The sequence below is a fragment of the Phalaenopsis equestris genome, unplaced genomic scaffold (assembly GCF_001263595.1).
Source record: "Phalaenopsis equestris unplaced genomic scaffold, ASM126359v1 Scaffold000754, whole genome shotgun sequence".
Lineage (NCBI taxonomy): Eukaryota > Viridiplantae > Streptophyta > Magnoliopsida > Asparagales > Orchidaceae > Phalaenopsis > Phalaenopsis equestris.
The window spans coordinates 209036-232985 of NW_018165194.1; the positions used below are offsets into that span (position 1 = coordinate 209036).

Below are 23950 nucleotides of genomic sequence, written 5' to 3' on the forward strand. Positions count from 1 at the left end.
AACCTCAAAGGGAGTTCTCGCTGTAGTTTGGTTGATAGATCGGTTATAGGCGAACTCAACTTGGGATAGGATGAGATCCAACCGTTTTATGTTTTTTTCCACGAAATGCCTTAGAAGATTACCTAGGCTCTGGTTGATTAACTTTGTTTGTTTGTCTGTTTGTGGATGTGCTGTCGAGCTGAATCGGAGTTTAGTGCCGAGCTTTTCCCGTAATGTCCTCCAAAAATGGCTCAGGAATTTAACGTCTGTCGGAGGTGATGGTCTTGGGAATCCCATGCAGCCTTACAATCTCCTTGAAGTATAAATCGACGATATGAGAGACGTCTAGTGTCCAGTGACAACGTACAATTTGTCTACTACAACCATTATAGAATCCTTGTTCCTTTGAGTCCTTGGAAGTTCTAGGACGAAATCCATGCTGATGTCCACCCACGGTGCCTCTGGTACTGGAAGTGGTGTGCATGATTTGTCATTCTGAGCTTTTGTCTTTGCTAGATGACAAATTCTGCATTGCTTGACATGTCGTTCTACTTCTCTTGTTAGCTATGGTAAAAAATAAAAAAAAATCTCTCTTACAATGGTGAGGGTTTTGTCCATGCCGAAATGACCTGCTCGTCCTCCACTGTGGTCTTCCTTGACAACGACCCCTCTTAGTGAATACCTTGGGATGCACAACTGACTCTGGTGGAACAAGTATCCATTTGTGCAATAATATTGCCCTCCTGTTTCTCCTAATATTGCTCCCGTACGTTTTTAAAATCTTCTTCTATTTCATATAAAACCTTTATGACCTCGAAGCCCACAACTCGAGCCTTCATGGATGTGATCAATAGGTGTCGACGACTTAGTGCATATTTAATGCGGTTTTTTGGCTCCATGCTTTGTGTTTTCTCACAAACTGGAAATTCCACCTAGGTGGCGTGTTATCCCATTAGTTTATTCTGGATGTTAAGGAATTTTAGGGTCTCGTGATTTGTAAATATTGTAAACTCATTTTTAATAGGTAATAATTCTAGTGTTCCAGAGCTCTTACGATGACGTAGAATTTATTGTCGTAGGTTGAGTATTTTCTCTTGGACTCGTTCAACTTCTTACTGAAGAAAGCGACGGGGTGTCCTCCTTGGCTTAGTACTGCTCTGATCCCTATGCCGGAGGTGTCACATTTCACCTCGAAAAGTTGGTTGAAGTCGGTAATGCTAGCACAGGTGCCTGAGTCACCTTTTCTTTCAATGTGTCAAAACTGTCATGGGCTTCTCTTGTTTCTTATTTTATATGCATGATTTTAACATTTATATCAATAAAATTTACTTTGATTATTCATTATATTATAGGTCAAATTTCAATCGTCTGAACTTCAGCAGCTTTAATACTTTTATTTTGGAGCGAGGTGATGAAATTGTTGCTGCTGCATCTGTCAGGTAAAATTTTTCCTATCTTGCTTGATTGAATGACTGTATTTTACATTGTTTTTGAGTTATCACATTTCTTTTGGAGATTAATAGCTTAATGAAATCTACTGCTCATTAAGCTAAATTATTTACTTCAATTTTGTGATTTTAGAGTGATAAAATGCTAGTCAGAGCCAAGGCTGCTTCAATCATTGGAATTTGGATCATTTAACAGTAATTAAAAGAATCTTTGCGCTTTTTTGTGAAAGTTTGTCTGGTGGGAATGAATGATAGGATTTGTTATTTCTCTAATCTATGTTTCAGAGTGCATCCGTACATAATAGGCGTTTATTCATTTATTGAATATCCTATTATTTCAAGTTGCTAAACTGTCAAAATATCTTTAACTTATTATTTTTTTTACTTTTTCAGGATATACGATACGAGCTTAGCGGAAATGCCTTTCATTGGCACAAGATCTATCTATAGACGTCAAGGGATGTGTCGAAGACTTCTTCATGGAATTGAATCTGTATGTTCTCTTTGTTCTTCATGATCATAGTTACCCTTCTTAGCATGTCAACCAATTCACTTGTGCTCTTTAATATTTTAGTTTTTGCTAGGTCCCTCTTCAATCCAAAGGTAATACACTTTTTTTCATTTCATACAATACATGCAAATGAAGAATACTAATCTTGTTGACATTTAAATTGATTTAGGGACTGTTTAGGTTGCTGAAAAATGGGTGCAAAGTAAAAGAAGTGTAGGATTTTTAAAAATTAGCTATTTGGTTTGGTTATAAGTGAATGTATAGTAAAAATTTGAAGTATTTGGAATTTACAATTTAGTTTGTTTTTAATGTATTTGTGATTTTCATAATTTTGGTTCAATTTCAAATACACCGCAAGAGTGAAGCTTGCTTGCTACTGTCACCGCCACTAGCCACATCCTCTGCCTCTGTCATCGTTGCCATAATTGGTCACTACCATTGCTTGTAGTCACTCATAGCCGCTGTCACCGGCAGCCTACCGACATCACTGTTGTCACTTGTTTTGTTAGTCGCCTTCGCCGACCACCATCGTCAATCTTGACATTAAATTCATTCTATTTGAAATCAAGCAAAAAAAGTGACCTTTGCATTTGCTATACACTTAATAAAGTAACTCCATAAATTTCAACTACACTGCTACACTATATTTCCTTTTTTCTTCGCATTCCATCTTCAGTAAACAAACAAGCCTTAAGAAAGTATCTCCCATCCTCTGGTTGCCGAAAGTTATGCCCTCACTTGATGTTCTACACAGATGTATTCACTTTATTGGTTTTTTTTAGTTTTATTTTAATGAATCCAGATTTTTCTCGGCTTTACTGTTGCGTTATAGGTCAGCTTATGCCTGAGAAGTTCAAATTTATTTTTGAGTTACATAATTGAGAATGATTGGTAACACTTTTGGACTTGAGTTCAAGTGTTTGCTTGGTAGAAGGTGCATGAAAAGACTTTTATATTTGGAACTCGCTGACATTGTTCTATTGTTCCTAGGAGTTGAAAAGGTAGATCTAATAGGGAGGTAGTTGTGGAATAGCAAATAAATGATATTAAGCGAGGTTTACGGAGTTTGGAAGGGGACATGAGGCGTTAGAGAGTTGTCCGGGCTGAAAACAACAAAGAGAGAACCACAAAATACCAACTTTGACGATGCTTGATTTCCGAGGGAGGTCTATCATATGTTACCTAACAAGCTACAAACACACCACTTGTAAAAAGAAGATGAGACAACATTCTATAGAGCATAAAATCAAAAAATAAAATCTCAAAATACACAAAACCATACCAAAAGTCTCCAAACTAAGAAATAATAACCTATAAATAGTTATCATGCAAAATTAGACCTATGTCTATCTAAAATAATATTAAATAGGAGTCAACAACTCGACATCATACTAGTAGGCAGTAAAATTTCATTGTGCAAAAAAATTATAGGATAGAGCCCTTCTTGCTCCAGTCTGTCACGTCACTCTCTACGAGTTGGAGAGATTTTGCCCTCTTTTTTGGAAGCGTTTGAATCCTCGTAATACAACAAGTTAATGATGTTAAATGTAGCATAAATATTGTAGTCATCCGATAGGCCAATTTTATATGCATTGTCGTTAATACTCTTAACAATTCTGAAATGTCCATTAGCTCTAGCTTTGAGCTTTCTAAATAAATCTACAGTACTATGCTAATTCTTCTGTCTAAGTTATACCAAGTCACCGTCCTTGAAAGTCATGAATTTTTTTGGTTTATTAGCCTGCTTCTATACTAGACATTCTTGTACTCGATATTAATAATTGTCATTTTATTTCAGTTATTACCGTAAGAACGAGCTAACACCATGGGTACTAGTGCATTGAAAAAGTTGATATTCTTTACAAGACAATTTAAAGCTTAAAACTTCATTTGACATTTTTTTTCATAAAAAATGGTGCATTTGGTAAGAAAATAATCAAACTATAGTGTTTGCAAATCACATTAATAAGGCATGCTACTAAAAGTAAAAAAAAATAGCACTTGTTTGCTATTTATGCCATAGTAGATTAAATATTTATTAAACTAGATGAGCTATTGAGAAATTAGATGGGTTGGGAAATTAGTTTTCTGAGTCTTTTTGGCTCTTGAATTTTTTGGGCCCTTCCAATTCTCAGAGTTCTAAGAATTTTTAAAGATTTTTCATAGACATTATTTAGTATAAGATATAGTAATGTTTCCTAATATAAATTCATGATGAGATGCATTAAAATTGCATTGATTGTCAAATTTATAGGAACCAGAAATATAAGTACTCTCACAGATAAATTAATGAAATTTGTAGATATTATGATTCATAGAAAGATAAATATAAAACCAATGCATTTAAGAAACTGATTCAGTTGGAGAAAAGACTGAGAAGATTGATAGCTTAGGTTTTAAACTTTAGTATTTAGGTAGGAGTCACACTAGAAATGTTGTATGTGTAATTATAAATAAGTGTTTGAAAAATAATGTTGTAAAAATTAATAGAATTGAAGTTATAATTTTTTAATGTTGTAAGTGCTTATGCTTCTCAATATATTTTCAAAAATAAATTTTGGAATTACGTAGAAGAGTTAATGCAATTGATACCTCTTAAAGAAAGAATTTTTATTTGAAGAGATTTAAATGGACTTGTTGATAAAGTCATAGAAAATTTTAGAAATATTCTTGTTGGCTATGTTTTTAGGGTGATTATTGAAAAATGTAGGACCATATCAGATTTTTTTAGCTTATAACTTTATTATTGCTAATACTTTATTTAAAAAAAGAGGAGTATATTATTACTTATAGGAATTGATCTAACAAAACACAATTGATTTTTTTTTTATGGAAAAAGATATCGTCGATAATGTAAAGATTATAAGATTATTCCAAATAAAAATTTAAGTACTCAATATTGATTATTAGTTTTAAATTTTAAGATGAGAAGTTGTACAATGAATAATACCGTAAAACATTATCATAGAATTAGATAAGGTCATCTAAAAGATAAATAAAATTAGTTTTATAAATGAACTTCAAGATTTGATATTTTCATGAAAAAGTTAATTTTATGTGGGATAAAGTAATGAACACTATCAAACAATGAGAAAAGATGTATTTGAAGTATAAAAAAATAAAAAAAATTATAAATAAAAATAGTTGGTGGTGTAAAAATGCTATGCAAGAAAATATAAAATATAAAAAGTTTATAAAGTCGCCAAATAAAGAGAAAAGAAAAGTATGTATTTGATTCAAGTGTATTAAATATGAAAATATGAAAATTATTTTCTTAAAGGAAGATATTCAACATAGTTGGGTGAGCTATTTCGATAAACTTTTCAATTAAGTTTTTGAAAATATGATTGACCTTAGTGGTCTTAATTTAATATATATTTATATATATATTATTTTTACTATCTCATTAGTAAAAATGAAGTTGAGGAGATTTTAAAGAAAACTAGTGGTAGAAAATGATATCCCAATTAAAGTGTAAATATATTTAAGAGATTCGAGAATTTCTTGGCTTACATAACTCGTCAATATTATTTCAAAAACTTAAAAGATGCTTGAAGAGTGAAGCTTGAGTATTTTGGTCCCATTTTTAAGAATAAAAGTGATGCATTAGAGTGTTCAAATTATAGAGGATTTAAGTTAATGTGTCATACTTTAAAATTATTGGAGAGGGTAATTGAACATAGATTAAAACGTGATAGAAATATTCTCATAATCAAATTGGATTCATGTTGGGCCAGTCTACTTTGAAATCTTTAAATTTATTGAGAGGTTTAATTGAGAAGTATAGAGAGTAAGGAATATCTACATATGATTTTTATTGATTCAGGAAAAGCTTACGATAAGGTTCCAAAAGAAGTCATTTTGGGAGTTTTAGGAAAGAACGATGTTGATATGACTTATATACAACTCATTAAACATATGTATGCTAGAGCTTTTACTTATGTTCGAACAGAAGGAGGGTTGACCAAGTATTTTCCTATTTCAATTGGATTACATCAGGGATCAAATTAAAGCCCATATCCTTTCGCTTTAGTTGTGAATGCTCTTACTGGACAGTTACAGTAGGATGTGCCTTGGTGTATGCTTTTGTCTAATGATATTCTTCTTGTGGATAAAACTAGAGAAAGAGTTCAGGAAATACTTAAATTATAAAGGTCTATATTGGAGTCTAAAGGCCTTCGTTTGATTAGATCTAAAACTAAGTACATGGAATGTAATTTTAGTAGTTGTGACTCTAGTGACAGAGTTGTAATTATGGGTGATCAAATCATTTAAGGGTGTGAACGTTTTAGATATCTTGGATCTATTATTCAAAGTGATGGTGATACAGATGAGGATGCTATTAGCAACATTTAAGTTGGTTGGTTAAGGTGGGAGAATTTGTCAGTCCTATTGTCTAACAGAAAAGTTTCGCTTAGACTTGAAAGAAAAATTGTATAAGATGGTGGCGAGTCTTGCAATGATTTATGGCTCAGAATGTTGACTTTTAAAAGAGAAGCAAAAAGAGAAGCATAAAATAAAGTTAAGTGTTGCTGCGATGAGAATGCTTAGGTGGATGAGTGACTTGACACTAAGAGACAAAATGTGAAACAAATTTATCTGTGAAAGGGTTGGTGTAGCTCCAGTGACAAACATAATTAGAGAGAGATGTCTTAGGTGGTTTGGTCACATTAAATATCGATCATCTGATGATTCGATTAGTAGAGTAGTTATTTTAGATGCGAATTTATTAATAATGATGAGTATAGTTAAGTCATCTTGTATTAGGTCTATTTTACAATAAGTACTTTTCATCTTAATGAATTACCCCTAATTTTCATTATAAAATTTAAGAATAGCTAATATTGACCTGCTTAATGAGAAATGACTTGAGGGGAAGATTGTGAGCGGGTTAGAAATTGAAGAGGGGGAGAGGAAGCGATGAGTCTGACAACCGTAGAGGGGGAGATGAAGCAAGAGAGTCAGGAAGCCAATGAGATGAATTTCACCTTATATATTGTCAAAATTGACTTATGTGAAAGTCGAGCTGCTCTGTTGGAGGAAAGCAACTCTTTTGCACTATCGATCGAGGTGAGGGAAGTCAACGCTGGTAATCGAAGCCGAAGGAAGTGACATTCTCGAGTATTTCGGCTTCATCGAGCAGGAAGAAGGTCGAGCGAGGCGGTTGAGGAAGGGGGCGCATGCATGATAGCCAAAGAATTGGCTGCATGGGTTTGGAGTTTGATCGAAGGAAGGCAACGTGCATGGCAAATTCCGCTTGCAAAAGAAGAAGAGGCTCCCCCATGCATAGAAGAAGGGTTTGCTTGTGTGGATTAGGGCGGAAGGATAAATGCTTAGGGGCGGAAGGGTTTGCATGGTGGGTTGGCGGCTGATGGAAGATAACTGCGACTTAGATGTGGAAGGATGGAAGGGCTACCACTGGGAAGGCTGCAGTTGCTGGAAGAGGCCTCGATGGTGGTTGACAACTGTAGGAGAGGGACTGCGATTGTTGGAAGGTGCTTGGAAGGTGGTTAACGGCTCGATGAGAGCGGCTGCAATTGCTGGAAGAGGGTTGTGGGCTAGTTGGCTGCAGCAAACAGTGTCCTTGAAGGGTTGGACAACAGCTGGAACATGTGTCCGCTGCTGGGAAGCAGTAGGAGGTAGTCTTGACAGCGGCCGGAAGGCTGGGCAGCACCCGAAAGTGGGATGATGTTGGCTTGACAGCATCTGGAAAGGGGTTGGTGTGGTTTGGGCAGCAGCCGGAAGGTGGTTTGCGGCTGCTGGAAACTGGGCTAGAGGGGTTGCGGAAGGATAAATGTCGTCAGGGTTGAGCTATAGCCGAAACACCACCTAAACCCTTGGAGATAGTCACCACCTCAGACGAGTTACAACCGGAGCACATTCTCTCTGGTATAGCCCTCGAAGGGGAAGAACACAAATAAAGGAGGGGTGGTGGGAAAGGAAGGAATTTGAAATTAGGATAGAAGTGGAAGGTGGTAGAAAAGGTAGGCAATGAATAGGGAGGGAATGGGTGGGAATCTAAAAAGGAAAGAAGGACAATAAGAAAGAAATATTTCCATGGTTACTATAGCAGCTACAATGCCTTGGGCGGAAATTTTTAAAGGTTTTTTTGGAAGTGCATTAGCTTGGCAGCTCCACGCTCTTGTTAAGCTCCTTTTATTGAATTTAAAAACATTGGTTGGCGAGTATTAATGAATACCTTATTGTATAATTATGGCTATTTATTAATAAGTTGAATTTGTTTTGACATTTCCCTCTACCTGGTTCTGATGGACAAGATGAAGATCACCAGTCTTGATTATGTTGTGAATGACAATTTCCAAACTACTCGAGAAAGGAAATGAATATGAAAAACAGAGTTTGAAATTTGATTTAACAGGAAACTTGCATATGCACACATTTGTCGTTTCCATACCTACATTTTATGCTTTGTGATATCTGAATTATGTAATGGTGAACAAATTATTGCAACTTTTTAAAATATCTTACTGTGCAATATCTCTAAAATTTAAACTTTTGAGATTCATAATTTTCCTGTTTTATTTTCAGGCGCTACGTACCCTTTGTATTAAAAAATTGATTATTCCTGCGATATCCGAGCTAACTGACACGTGGACTACTGTTTTCGGATTTGAGCCACTTGGGGTTTCTCAAAGCCAAGAATTAAAGTCTGTAAACATTTTGGTTTTCCCTGGCACTGGTTTGCTTCAAAAGTCTTTGCTAAATGACTCAACAAAGAAGCATTCAATTCTCGAGTCCGGTAAGCAGAGAACTTAGTTTTTTTTGGGGCATTTACATACATAACACACAATTCTAATTTACTTGCATATCTCAGATCTAAACTTTTATATTTACACAGATTGCACTCAAATCTTTGATATCACATTAAAATTAGCACTATTACCACTTTTTAATGGTGGAATATACCTTTTTCATACGCAGGTTTAAAGCAATAAAGTGCTATGCATGCAAATATGAAAGTTTTGGTGTCAGATATGTAAATACATAAGAATTGTGTGCTACTTATTTAAATTTCCCCTTTTTCTAAGCTTGTCTTTAGCTTGCTACTTGATAAGTACTCTTGTATTTTTAAGTCACTTGTTTTTTCGTGTTCCAGAAAACAAATCTGAAACCCAGATCTCTTTTGAGGCAGGCATGAACTGTTCACCTGAAGAGCCCATGGATAGCAAAGCATCAAAATGCAATACAGAACCCATAGAACCCAACGTACCTGTTTTAGATCACTCTAATTCTAATTTCATAGCAGAAGAATCTGGTTGTCATGCTCAGTTTTGCAGATCTTCTGATAGTGCCGCAAATGCTGAATCTAATAACCTAAACGCAGATTCCTGTGAAAACCCTTTAGAAAAAGATACATCTCTAAGAAATTTTTCAAGTGAGTCAGTTCCATGTAATGAAGAACCTAAGAAAGAGCCTGAACCTGTGATGATTGCTCTACCTTGCTTTCCACACCCTGTTTCTGAGTTTCTACATGGAACTTCTGGAACTGAGTCGACTGTTCCAGATGTATTTGAAAACTGTAATTCTGATAAAGATCGGATGAAGCTCGAAGATAAACCTCCTAGCAATGGAATACCACATGATCCTAATCCCAAAAAATGTGAATTTATTGAAGCTGATGAAGATAGGACACATAAATCTAATGAAGTGAAAGTTAGGCCTGATACCAATGGACTAAATTCGAATGTAAATCAAGATAGCATTGACACATCGATTGATGTTGTGAGACATTCAAATGTTTCTTCTGAGGAGGACATTCATATATCTTCCTCAGTTTGTGAAAATGGATCAGGGGCTAATCCTAAACCTTACAGTGTAGCTCCCAGTGAGAGATCTTCTCAGGGAAAGTCTCAGTTTCTTCAGCCAGCAGTTAGTGATTCTGCCAAAGGCCTTGTTGGCACCAATTCTACAACTGATGATTTGTTGAGCAAACCAGAAGCATCAAATCCAGGTATAAATCTGCAATTTCAAGCTAATATTTAAGTTTGTAATTGTTGCCATGATAATTTATGTGATGTTAGTATTGCAGAAAAAAATTTAGGTTAATCAAGCATCCAAGATGGTGAAGTATCTCTAGATGTCTTGAATTTTGTAGAGGCTCGTTAAAGTTGTTTTAAATAGGTAAATTCCAAACATGTTACTCCTTTACATCTTAAGGAGATCAATATGAAATATTTCAATGATATCAAATTGGAAAGTTTGTTTCTTTTGATGAGCTTGATCATTAATTAGAAATTTTGCCCGACTTGAAATTGATCTGGATCTGGTTTTCATTCATTCTGCCAACTCATGAAATTTCGCAGTGATAGATAGATATGTATATTCTCAATTGGTGGAGCTTCGAGGCATCGAGCAGGCTTTTATGGAACTTGAGCTGAATGCATCAATCGGTACGGATACCGTCCACATTTCTAGTTTGCTTTCACTTTATGTGCGAGTTTTTTTTGCTCTTAATTGATTGTAGAGTTAAGAATATTAACAATTACCAGAATTCTTACAAGGATCATTTGAAAATCCTTGGTTTTGACTAATATGAATTTGCTTGACTATGCCAAATATGAATTATTATTGAAGAGTGTAATTTGTGTTGTCATATCATGCTAAGTGTTTTGTAGCTGTAATTGGGAAGCTAATTTTTTTTTGATTTGGGAAGATAATTTTAGTCCAATACAAAAATTAACTTAAGCTGATTTGTCGGTGCCAGGCCATAGTTCTCCTGCAAAATTACCTTCAGAGATGTTAATAATGCCCAATAGTATATCTATTAATTTTGATTTACGTGATTAATGATATTTTTCACATTCTTAGCTAAATTTTAATTATAAGATATTTGTGGAATTAAGATTTTATTTTTTGGTCATTCTTTAAAATAATGGTTAGCCCTAGGAAGTGATGGTCTATGTCACTTGGGGTGCAATCTTTCGGCCAACTGTGCTATGCTCTCTGATATTTCTTTCGGAAATACTTGAAGCTCTAAATTTCCTTTAATTTTTTTCCCTTTGAATCAATAGCGAGCTGAACAAGCTCGAGTCGGAATTTTGAGCGTGGGTATCTAGTTCAAATCTATTGAGTTAATTTTGAATCTATATTGGCTCACTCGGGATCTAAATGGGTTGAACATGAAATTATTGTATATTGAAAGAGTTAGGGCCCGTTTGGGGCAGAGTGTTTGAATACTGCGTTTGTCCAGCGTTTTGGAACCGCACCCAAATGACGTTCGCTATTTTGTTAAGAGACGGGGACGCGGGATCGCCCCGGCGTCCCGCGTCTCCATTCTCGCGTATTCCTATCGTGCCCTTCTCATATCTCGCTCGCCCTCGCCCTCGCCCTCGCCTCTCTTGATCGATCGTATCCTTCGTCTCTCTCTATCGCGTCTCTCGACATCCTCGCAGACAGCCACAACTTCTGCTTCCTGTTCGAAATCCTCGCAGACTCAGTAGCTCCCGGCTTCAGCTATTTCTTTTACCTCGAAATTCTCCGTGTCCGACGATGCGATGCCGTGCTTTGAGTGGTTGTGGCGGCGAATCGAAACTTCGAAACTTGCGGCGGCGGTGGCGAATCGAAACTTTGAAATTTCAAAATTCTCCATGTCAATATGAGAAGAACCCATAGCGACAATTTCTTTTTCATTTATAATGATTTTTTGAGGATATTTCTCACTACCGTGCATGTCTTGCTAACCTAGACATCATTGAGAATTTTAAGGGTGATCCTTGCTTCGACATTCAACTTTGAATACCACTCAATTCTTTTGAACTTACATTTCTAACACCTAAATTTTGTTTTTCACATTCTTACTACCCAAATCTTGCACATCACATAAAAAATGCCACCGTTTAACTTTTAAAAAATAAAATACACCTTTTCAAGCATAAGGCGATATACATATCTAACACATTTTCATATTGAGTGTCATATTTTCATTTAATTATAATAAATTAAGATCATTTTTTATACAACATGCCTAGGTCTTTTTAGGTCTACCTCTACTTTTGTTAACATAAGTTAAATTTTAATAGGAAACTTACAAAATCGAGGACTACATGTGATGAATAGTGTGAGTACTCTATATTTTCTTTTTGAACTAATCTGTAATGATTTGTGAGTTCTGTTTTATTTATTTTTGTACTCATAAAGTTCTGTTGCAAACAGTTTAACCAAACATTGGTAGAATAGTCATTTATCAAACAACAACTGCCAATAAGCTGTTTTAAACAGCAAGCCAGCTTATTTTGATAATCTGCAGATTATTAGAATAATCTACCTATCAAATAATCAACTGGTGCTCTAAACAGACCCTTAATCTTATTTAATAGAAATGAATTCTTCTCCATTTGGTTAGTTCATGTAGTTTAGGTTCAAGGTTTGCCTTCAATCTTTCATTTTTCTTAGTTGTGTTGAGTCGAAATTAAATTCAAGTTAGCTCTAAATTGTGTTTTCTCGATCCGAGCTGAATCGAGTCGGCTTTGAGTGGAAATTAAAACCAATTTGGCTTGAATAAATTTAATAATTTTGAGTTTGACAACAACCACAACAAACATTTACCCCACTGAGTGTGGTCAGTTATATGAATCCTTTTTCTTTATTGCGTCTTATTGAGTGTCATATTTTCATTTATTTATAACAAATTACGATTGTATTTTATACAATATGGCCAAGTCTTTCTAGGTTCAATTCAGTCTTTCTTAACATAAGTTGAATCTAAAACATTTACTCTCCTAATTGGATCATTAGATGGTCAAAGTTTAATTTGAACAAACCATCTAAGACAAATCTCTCTAATTTTATCTGCCACTGGAGCTACACTAACTCTATCATAGATATATTCATTTCACATTTTGTCTCTAAGTGTCAAGCCACTCATCCACCCAAGCATTCTCATCTCGACAACACTTAACTTTGTTTTATATTTCTATTTAAAGGACAACATTCTGTTTCATAGAGTATTGCAGGTTTCACCACCATCTTATAAAATTTTCCTTCCAGTCTAAGCGGTATTTTTCTATCACATTCTATCACACAATAGGCCCCAATAGGCCCGATGCATTCCTCTACATCAACCAACCAACTTGAATTCTACTAATAACATCCCCATTTATATCCCTATCACTTTGAACCATAGACCCGAGATATCTATATCGCACCCTTTAATGATTTAATCACCCATAATTACAACTTTGCCACACAACTTTGCCACTAGACTTTGCCACTAGAACTACTACTAAAATTACAATCCATGTATTCAGTTTTAGTTCTACTTAGATGAAGGCCTTTAGTCTTCAATGTAAACCTCAATAAATAAAGTGTTTCCTGAACTCTTTCTTTGGTCTTATCCCCAAGAAGGATGTCATCAACGAAAAGCATACACCAAGCTACATCCTTCTGTAAATGTCCAGTAAAAGCATCCATAACTAAAGCAAAAATTATATAGGCTTAAAGCCGATCCCTAATGTAATTCAACTAAAAGAGGAAAATATTGGTTCGGTCCTCATTATGTTTGAACAAAAGTACTTGCTCTAGTATACATATCGTTAATGACTTGAATATAAGTCATAACAACACCTTTCTTCTCTAGAACTTTCCAAAGGATTTCTATTGGAACCTTATGGTAAGCTTTTTCTAAATTAATAAAAATCATATGTTGATCGTCCATCAAAGCTCTCAATAAATGTAAAGCATCTACGACAGACCCGCCAGACATAAATCCTGTAATAACCACTTAAAAGAAAAATTAATAGAAAAAATTTAAAAGAAAAAAAATGGTGGCTAGAATTCAATCAATCATCACGATTGTCCTGGTTGTCTTTAAGCGATCATCCGTAACAGATAGAGAGAGAAAGAGAGTAGAAAGGGAGGAAGAGGAGAGAGAGAAATCAAACGGAAGAAGGAAGTAGTTATTGAAGTAGACGCTACAGATTTCTTTGTGTGCAAAGGTAGACATTGAAGCCACGGGAGGAAGCAACATACTCATCAGTGCGGGTTATTCCGATCCCTTGCCAATGAAAATCTAGAAGCAAGGAGGAAGAGGTGATGTACGGCTTATAAGCGATCTATTCCTTTCTTTCCCTCGAGCGTACGAGAATGATAAGGCCTCTAAAGGTTTTGTAGACTGTCGCGGGTAGCAAGCTGGAGGAAGAGAAGCTTTGTGTACAAGTGCTCGACCGTGCCCTAGCCAACTACTAAGAAAGAGAGGAGGAAAAAGGAGGAGAAGAGGGATGACATCAGTGTATGGCGACGACGTCACTATCGAGCATAGAGGAGTCGGTGTGGGTGTCGTGTAGAGGACAAGGAAGCAGAAGGAAGAAAATTTCCCGTGCAGTGTTGGGTCAAGTCGAGATTGAACGAGGAGGTGGTGTCGAGGACTTACAGTTTTTATTTGGGTTGCAATCAAAGGAATAAGGATCAAAGCAGTGGAAGGGGTAACGACTGTGTGGCTTTGCATGAGTTAGATCGAACAATGGTAAAGTTTAATAAACTTTAATTTATGAATTTAATATATTATTAATTATTAGTTATTAATTTTAAGGTTTATATAAATCAACATTCAAGCTATAAAAGTTCGAATTTTGGATCGAGAAAAGGGTGACGACAATAAAGACAGGTTAAGTTGAGTTAAGGTTTTAGCATGTTACTTATGAGCTTAATATATATGTCTGAATATTATAATATTAATAGTAATTTTAATTAAATCAGAATTTTGGAAATATAATCGGGAGAGGTGATCGAGGAAGGAGCAAACAAACAAATTTAATTGAGGTAAGTTCTATCTGTCTTTTAATTTATAATATATATTAATATCTAAAATAATGTGTAATTGAGAAATACTTTAGACTTTTGTTTAGTAGCAATAATGAAGTTGATAAAATATATATTTTGCATTTTTACACACGAAATAGAAATCATCAAGGATTAAGTGACTACAAGAATCATAAAAAAAAAGTTGTGTTTTTATTTCTAAATTATGATAATAATGTTGTATTTCTTATAAATCACTCGCATTTAAATGTCATTAGTCAAGATATCTTATTTCTGCAACTAGAATATGATTATTTTGTCTTATTATTCAATTTAATCATGTAGAAATGAATGTGAATGATTTGTATAGTTATACTTATTTATTACACATGCATGTTATAAAAGAAAGTTATTTGATGATATTTAGAATGTAAATGAAATGATTTATAGTAGGCTTGCATGTGCATGCTTGACTATGATGGAGTCACCCTTTTATGGTACTAGCGAGAGAATACTGAGGTACCCGTGCACGTAAATGAAAAAGTATATTGATATTAATGTGTCTTAATTTACATAATTTTAGACGGCGTTCCTGTGGCATATGTATACAAATTATAAAGTTATTGATATCTAAATGATATTGAAAGACATACTTAATGTGTAAAATTGTTTTGAAAGATCATATTAGACAGTACAAACCTTCAAATGATCTTAGATTGATTTACATAAAGTTTGATTGGCATGCATATTGTTTTTTTTTTCATTGAATTACTATAGTTTAGGTGTATGAGTATCCATTAGTTTTGTTTCTTTACTGTTATTTTAACTAATTATTTATGTTTATTTTGATTGATTAAAAGATGAACAATTGCTAAGAAAATGCCATTAACCAAATATAAGGTAGATTTAACTGCCTTACTTTAATTCATATTTTTTTTATTATAGCTCTTTCATTATTAAAATGTTAGTTATATAAATTTAATATTTTTATTCTTCGACTATTTGTACCCGCCTTTGTTAATTCCAAGTCTCGGGTTGGTTTGTGATAAATCCAAACTGATTATGAGAAATCATTGTAATACTTTTTAACCTATTTTCAATTACCCTCTCCCATAATTTTAAAGTATGAGTATGACACATCAACTTGGTATGACACATCAACTTGATTCCTCTATAATTTGTACACTCTTGTACATCCCCTTTTTTCTTGTAAATGGGGACCAAAATACTCTTCCTTCACTCCTTGGGCATTTTTTTAGTTTTTAAAATAATGTTAAAGAGTTTAGTAAGCCAAGAAACTCTCAAATATCCTAAATATTTTCACACTTCAATTGGGATATTATCAGGTCTTGCTGATTTTATACTCTTGGTTTTCTTTAAAGGCTCTTGAACTTCTTTTTTACTATGATAATAAAATTATCTATTATTTTCTAAATAGATTATAAAACCAGGTCCCTTTTTTTTAATTTTTTTGTATTTTCAGGTTAAGATGTCAGTACCACCATGTTTGTTCACATTTGCATTAGATTTATGTAGAATGTTGTACATATCATGATAAACTTTCACAATTTAAAACCACATAGTGTCAACTATAAGAAACTTAAACATGCGAGTTATGATTGTCTCAAAATTGTAGATGCAAGATGACAACAAGATGATTTAGGCTCTCAAGAGATGCATGAAGAAATTACCCATGCAGAGCTTAAGAAACTAAAAATTAAGCGTGCAAGATGACAACAAGATGATTTACCCAATAGTTTCTGTTAGCTTAAGAAACTAAAAATAAAGTAATTTCTTTGAAAAAAGCATGATAATGTAAATATGCATTTTTATGAGAAATTAAGCGTGATGATTTAAAAAGAAGAATAATCAGTTGTGATGACCCTTTATTAGTTTACAAATTAGAAAAGGAAAATATATTGCTTAATTTTATATTAGATTAACTTCAAAATCAAATGTTTATATTACTACAACACCTATAAGAATGCATGCTTGGAGTAATGTATACCATGCTCACTTAGAGTACACATGTGCATCATAATCTTTATGCAAAACCATATGCAAACACTAATGTTTAGCATAATTTATATGTTTGGAGATGCCATATTTCATTTGATCTTATGCTCGTGGATCTCATGTTTATACATAATCTATTTTTGCACGGGTACTGAAGTGTGCCAACACTAAATGCTCTATACATTCGAGACTACATAATACTACAAATGAATATGAACAAAAATATAGTTGCATTCCTACATTAACTATGATTATTTTTTTGTAGGAGTACCTTTATATCAAAACCAATAAAATGCTTGGATAGTTGATGTTCAAGGCATATGAAAAAATAAATTAAAATTCATATCCCTAAATCAAGAGATGGAATATTTGTTACCTATAGATAGAATGCTAAAGAAAAAAATTGCACAAATTAAATCAATTGATAAGAATTCTATTATAAGATAAAAATATTGCTACATTATAATTTAAAATATAATTTGAAATTAATTATTTAATTTTGTGAGATAGGTTTAGTAATAACATTTCATATATTACATTACATAATCATAGAAACTGAAAATACTTTGCTTATTAGTCAAAGATATAAAAAAAAAATTTATTGATCTTGAAATGTTTAATAATTTTAGGGTAAATCTTCTATGTTTGCACAGAAAACGCTTGATTGTGGCATGTGTAGATTTTAATTTTGATAAGGTTTATGATGCTTGGATAATAAAAAATATTTAAAATTTCTTTAGAATAAAACTATAGGGAATATTTCCAAACTCTTAGAATTACTTATTATGACTTATTTAGGCATATTGCTATAACCAATTTAGGTGGAAGGAATTATGAGTTTAAATATAGTTGATAATTACTCTGGCTACGCAAGAGATTTGATTCAACAAATGACTGTTGTATTTGGAGATTTAGAAAATTTGCTAAGCATATTTACTGAGAATAAGGATACTTGATTACTAGGATTTAGATTGATTATGGAGGAAAATATGAAGATAAATATTTTGAGGAGTATTGTGATGAACATAGGATTTGACATAATTTCAGTTCACAATGATTCTCTCAACCAAATGGAGTTATAAAGAGAGCATATAAAACTAGCACAATTACCAAGGTCAGTGATCGATGTATGTAAACTATTAAAGTATTTTTGAGCTAAAGTTGTTAATATTGCTTTATATGATGGATAGAGTTTATTTCAAATCAATTCTATAGAAGACTCTTCATGAACTTTTTTAAGGGAAGAAATCTAAAATGAGCCATTTACAAATGATATATGTTTAATGATGGAAATGTCCAATTAGAGAAATTTAATGGTAAATCTGATGATATATATATATATATGGTTATTTGAAAATTAGTAGAATACATTAAGCTTTAATTAGAAGAAAATTAATCATAAAAGAATTTATTCATGTGACCTTTGATAAAAACTTGAGCGATTTCATAAAAATTGATTTGAGAGAAGATAGAGATATAATTAAAATGCATAAGTTGGAAGATCAAATGAATTAATCTCGATCTAAGTAGTAGAAGCATGCTGAGAGCTATTCTAAGGAACTAATTATATATGACCCTTCCCTAGTTCATAAGAATTAGAAGATACTAGAGTGGAGGTTGGTTTTCCAACTTTTCTTTTAAAAAATTGAAGTTAAATCAATTGATGAAGTTTTATAAGAAATTTTTTGGGACTGTAACAATCATAAATTTGTTAGGAATGATGTGATACTGGGATTTAACCAAACAAAAATGGGAAAACAATTTTATTGTGGAATTCGAATAAGAAATTACAATCGAACGATTGGAAATATGAAATTACAACAAACACTATACACAACTAAGGTGGTGGTGGTGGTTATTAGGGGCTTGGAAGGGCGGTGGCAAAATAGAGAAGTGGCAGGTACAGTGGGAAAAAAGCCTGTCAAAGAAGCTCGTTGTTCCCGAACAGCTCGTGTTCGACTCGTTATGTAGCTTGTGTTCGGCCCGTTCGTTAAGTAAATAAGCCGAACACGAACAACTCTTTGTCGCTCGTGTTCGGCTCGCTTTATCTCGAAATAAAAAATTTATATAATAATATATTATATATATAATTTATATAATAATATATTATATATCTGTATATCTAAATTTAAATCATAACATCTTGTGTGGTAATGTAGTTAATATCTTCTTTTGTATATATTTGGTCCAGGTTCAAATCTCACACTTTACATCTATTTTTTTCAGTTTAATTTTTACGAGCCAATTTCGAACAGACTATTCACTATTCACGAGCCAATTTCGAACACGAGTCAATTTCGAACACGAGCTATTTCGAACGAGCCGAACACGAGCCAAGCCTGCGCTCGCTCAAGCTCGGCTCGTTTACAGCCCTAGTGGGGAAGCATCATTCACTGTCTTAAGCAGCATCAAGCAGGGAAGTGGGCTGGACAGTTGGGAAAACAACAGGAAGATAATGCGTACTTGCTGTCTGGGGTGGCAACAAATAGGGAAGTGGGTTGGACTGCGGGTTAAGCAGCAGGCGATGTGTTTTGGGCGGCGGCTGGTGGTTGCTGGAACTGCAAAAAACAGTAGGATAGCAGTTGTCATGGGCTCCTGCTGCAAAGGAGGTTGACAGGGAGTGATGTGCAAAGGATGAGGAAAGGTAGGGAAATGATAATCTCCATATCAGCAATTTGATACAATCAAGCACTACTTGGACCCCTGGATACAATCCTGATAGGGAAAGCAGAGATGTCGACGGCTGTCTCCAACAATCTTAGGACAACAACTGCAAACCTACACCATGGGGCAAATAAATAACCCTAGAATGACTAAGAGTGGATTTCTCTCAATAGGAAAGGAGTACTCCCCTTGCTAGAGCCGATCGGCCCCTCAGAAAGCTTGGACTGGTTTGGTACAGTCATCTGGGATGCACATGTTGCCGCTTTACTTTGATGCCCCGCATCATGATGCTTGAGAATTAATCTTTAAACCCAAGATCAAAATGCGATTGCAACACAATGAGTCTTTAGAAATAATTTCGATGGTTTAGTATTTAGTGTTAAAAACAAAGCTATACTAACTGCACAGGGCTGCACTATATTAAATCCATAAATTTTGAAGATTTTTTTTTCACCTATAAGAGAACTAAGGGCTGTTAAGTTATTTTATTTTTTGTGTTAGTTTGTTTTAGTATTTTTTTAACTTTATTAAATAAATGTTAAAAGTGTATTCATGAATAGATTTATTGATCAAGATGACTTTGTAGAGAATCCTCATATTATGAGAGGCACAAGTTTGAAATCATGCGTATAAATTGAAGTTTTTTATACATTGAAACATGCTTCTAGCACATGATATAATAAATTAAGTATATTTTAAATTGATAATGAATTTACTATAATTAGAGTAGACACAACTTTCATTTTTTTAAAATCTAAGCGTCTGTTTGGGATCATTTTCAATTCTTTATTTTTTAATTTTTTTAGTCTGTTTTATTTTTGTTTTGTTTTTTATTTTTTTAGAAAACTCGTTTAGTACCGTTATGATTTATATGTTTTCAAAAATAAAAAAATATAAAACATGTTTGGTTAGATTTTTTTTTTTAGAGAAAAAATTATACTTTTTATAAAACAATTGTCTACGTGACGCTATAGTATTAAGTTACTCCACCCATGACATATATGAAGTTTTTCTTGCTCCACCCAGCACGAAGCATTGCCTGTGTGGGAAGCGGGCAACGACGAGCGGCTTGGGGGAGCAACGAGGCAGTGGGCAAGAGGCGGGCAGGTTGCTGGCGGTAGCAAAAGAATCGGGGCTAACGGCTGGCTGCGAGCTCCTGAAGGCGTAGGCATCATTGCTGTCGTCGAGCGGCCATCGGCAGGCAACAGGCGGCATGCTGCGGGTGACGGAGCCTCGCACAGGTAATGCTCCGAAAAACATGTTTAAACAACGAAAACACAAAGTCTGTGTTTTTGATTTCTGGAAAACAAGTTTCATGTATTTTAAAAGTAAAATAAAAAGAATAAATAAACAAGTAAGGGTTTTTTTTTTAAATTTTTTGTTTCCAAAAATAAAACATAGAAAATAGAAAATAGAAATTGATCTCAAACAGTACCTAAGAGATGATTTAAGCATCAATTAAAGTATGAAAATAGGATAGTATTTGAATGTGCTGACAAGTTTTTGTGCCATGATTTCTTATTGACCATTAGTATGGAATTTAAAACTAGTTTGATGGGAGGAATGAATGATTTTCTTTAGCCTTTTATGTGAAGCAACAAGAAAAATCCACCTTAATATACTTCAATTTGTTTGAGGCACGCATAATTTAGGATTGTGGTATCCCATGAACTCAATAGCTTATGACTTATTTACTTAATAGTTGCAAGGTTGGTTAAAATAGTACCTTTAGAATATGCCAATTTTAGGTATCATCGCTTATATTTTGGTTAGAACATAGAATTTTGTGGCTTTATCCACCACATAAGTTGAGTATGTAGTTGTAAGTAATTACGTGCTTTGGTTTTATGGCTAAAATATTACTTAGAAGGCTATGAAATTAAGTTAGGATTTATCTTACTCAAGTTTGTCAAATCTAATGCTATTAACTCAACTGTGAATCCTATTTATCACTGCAACATTCACTTTCTTGTATATATTATATATCGTGAAATCCCAGATAAAACAATCACATTTAAAACAAATAATATATTGAAATTAAATATCATTTTATTAGGGATCATTTTTATAGAGTTGATGTTGACATTGAATTGATTAATACTAATTTATTAATATTTGATATTTTTACAAAATTATTATCTAAAGAATGATTTAATAATCTTAAGAATAAGGCTTGGAATGCTAGATTCTCATTTTAGGTTATTTGTTTGTTTAAATTTTAATTTGATGGATGCGTGCTCTCTCCAAATTGATATTTTGATGTTGTCAAGAGGAGGATAAATCAATATATTGACATCATTGCTAAATGGATGCATTCATTTAGGAGGAGCTTTGCTAATACTAATTTTAATTTAATGAGGGTATTCATTTCATATTTTTTAGAACTAATTACAATGATAGTCTTACTAGAAATTGTGTGAAGTCATGTTACACCATCATTATACCTTTTGCTAATATAGGTTTCACACCATAACAAAGAGGAAGATTAGTCTCAAGTTACATTAACTTGGTTTTAATGATAATAAGTATATGATTGAAAGTTTAATGCTAGAGGTCATAATATTTTATATTGTACACTCTTGTTGGATGATTATACAAGAGTTTTTTATGCTTACTACTACAAAAGTGATTATTACTTATTAATGCTCTATTAAAAGTCAAATTTGCTCACTTGAATTGGTTTATACATGAGAATTAATTAGTTTGTATAGGTAGTTTAAATCTTTTTCTGATATATGTATATTCACTTTATAGATTTTCTAAATATATTGTATTCTCTTAGGAATCTATAATGATCAATATCGGTTAAAGAGTTTTAAATGTTTACCAAAAGAAAATGATGCTAAGACTATGACTATTACTGAGGTCAAGAATTTGACTACATTTTCACCTGTTTGTTTGTTTGATTCTCTTATAGTTGAGGAGTAGATCATACTATGAAGGGATAAAAATTTAAGAGGGGGAGGGAAAATAAAAGAAACCCTTTATAGGCTCATGACTCACAAGAGCCACCTCACATATAATTGAGAAGCATCGAAGGTATGACCAAGGCAAAGTTTCTTAAATTAGAAATCAAGATTGTTTCTTATGAAGAGCAATGAATTATATGCAATCAAATTTCAAAAGCATGGACATGTTAGATGGGAAATTCTAAAACTTATAGGAGATGAGAATACAATATATTAGACAGAAAAGGAGAAGCTTTCACAAAAAGAAGGTTCTCGAAGCCAACTCATATATAATCACATCATCTTAAAGTTGCTCTGAGGATGTTGTAAATAAGCCCCGTAATGCTGAGGAGAGGACTTGGTCTCCAAGAGGTATGCAAAGAGATTATCTATGTAGAGCTTGGAAATGAATGCATTGATGTACTTACTTTAAGAGAGTAATAATCTAAAAAAAAAGTATAATCTTTTAGAAAAAGAGCAAGGTAATTTAGATAGGCATTTCAAATGAAAAATAGTCGTTTACTTAATTATTTAATATTAGGAGTGTTCATTTTTTGCTCTAAACCGAAAAACCAAATCGAGCGGAACATATTTGGTTGATTTGGTTCGATTTTAAAATTTTATCTCTCTTTTTGAAGTTGAAAATCTCAACATTCGGTTACTGGTTATTTGTTCGGTTCTAATTTTAATTTAACTGCTAAGCCAAATAATTGAAATTAAAATAAAGAATTTAAATCTAATTTTATTTCATGCCTAATCATAATGTCCTCCATTCTATTTTTTACCCACATACTCATCTCCGCAACCATGGAACAATTGGATTTTGGTTTTCAATAAGGCGAATATGAAATCTAAAGTCCAAAACCAAAATCTTCGAATTCAAAGCCGTGCGAAGCTTCAACTTCAAGCCCTAATTGTGGCTCTCCGCACTCCAATCATAACTCACAACAGGTCTACTTGGGGCATCTCGGCTCTCGCCAGTCGCCTCGCTGCCATCAATCTGTGATGTTGGTGATCTTGACACGGAGTAAAGGAAACAACATTTTAGTATTGTCTAGCCCCAAGAACTAAAATTTTTGTTTTTCTTCCTTGAGCACTTGATCAAGAGCCAAGGTATTTACTTATTTATATTTTGCTGCATTAACTCATGCCTAAAACTGATGATGAATTTGTTGCATTTTTTCTTTGTAAATGGTTTAGCTTATTGCACTTTGCCTTACATTACCCACCAATTTTAGTGTTTGTATTTGCTATGTGCTTTGAACTTTATCGATTAGCAAATGTTAGAATTTTTAATTTCTTGTTTGGCCTTATTTGATGATTGTTTCAATCTTTTTAATCATAACCTAAATCCTGCCTCGTTTTTTTGAAAATTGCCTTACTATACTCTTTGGATGTTGTTATTTTAAAACTTCATTTTAGTATTTTCTTTGTATTGAGCGCTGGTTGAGTGAATGCAATGTCAACTTAAAAAAGCTGCTGTAAATTTTACTTCATTGTAATCAATTTACTTTCGAAAGAGAGCTTATCTTGTTAGTCAATTGATGCAAGGAAATGAGCAATTCAGGGTTTGTTTAGGGCAGCTGCAACTTATTAATAAACAATTGTAAAGCTGCTTAAAAATAATA

The 23950-nt window shown here is 33.5% G+C and overlaps 1 protein-coding gene across 1 annotated transcript in view; it reads left to right on the forward strand.

Annotated features, from left to right (window-relative positions):
- The window catches only part of LOC110030718, a 30070-nt gene extending 6524 nt beyond the window's left edge, over positions 1–23546 (forward strand). The window contains 8 exon segments of the mRNA XM_020733600.1: positions 1332–1418; positions 1821–1920; positions 8488–8698; positions 9056–9910; positions 9989–10080; positions 10263–10349; positions 20401–20615; positions 23161–23546. Coding sequence (XP_020589259.1) covers positions 1332–1418; positions 1821–1920; positions 8488–8698; positions 9056–9910; positions 9989–10005 — 1270 coding nt within the window. The 3' untranslated portion in view covers positions 10006–10080; positions 10263–10349; positions 20401–20615; positions 23161–23546.
- The last annotated feature ends 404 nt before the right edge of the window (positions 23547–23950 follow it).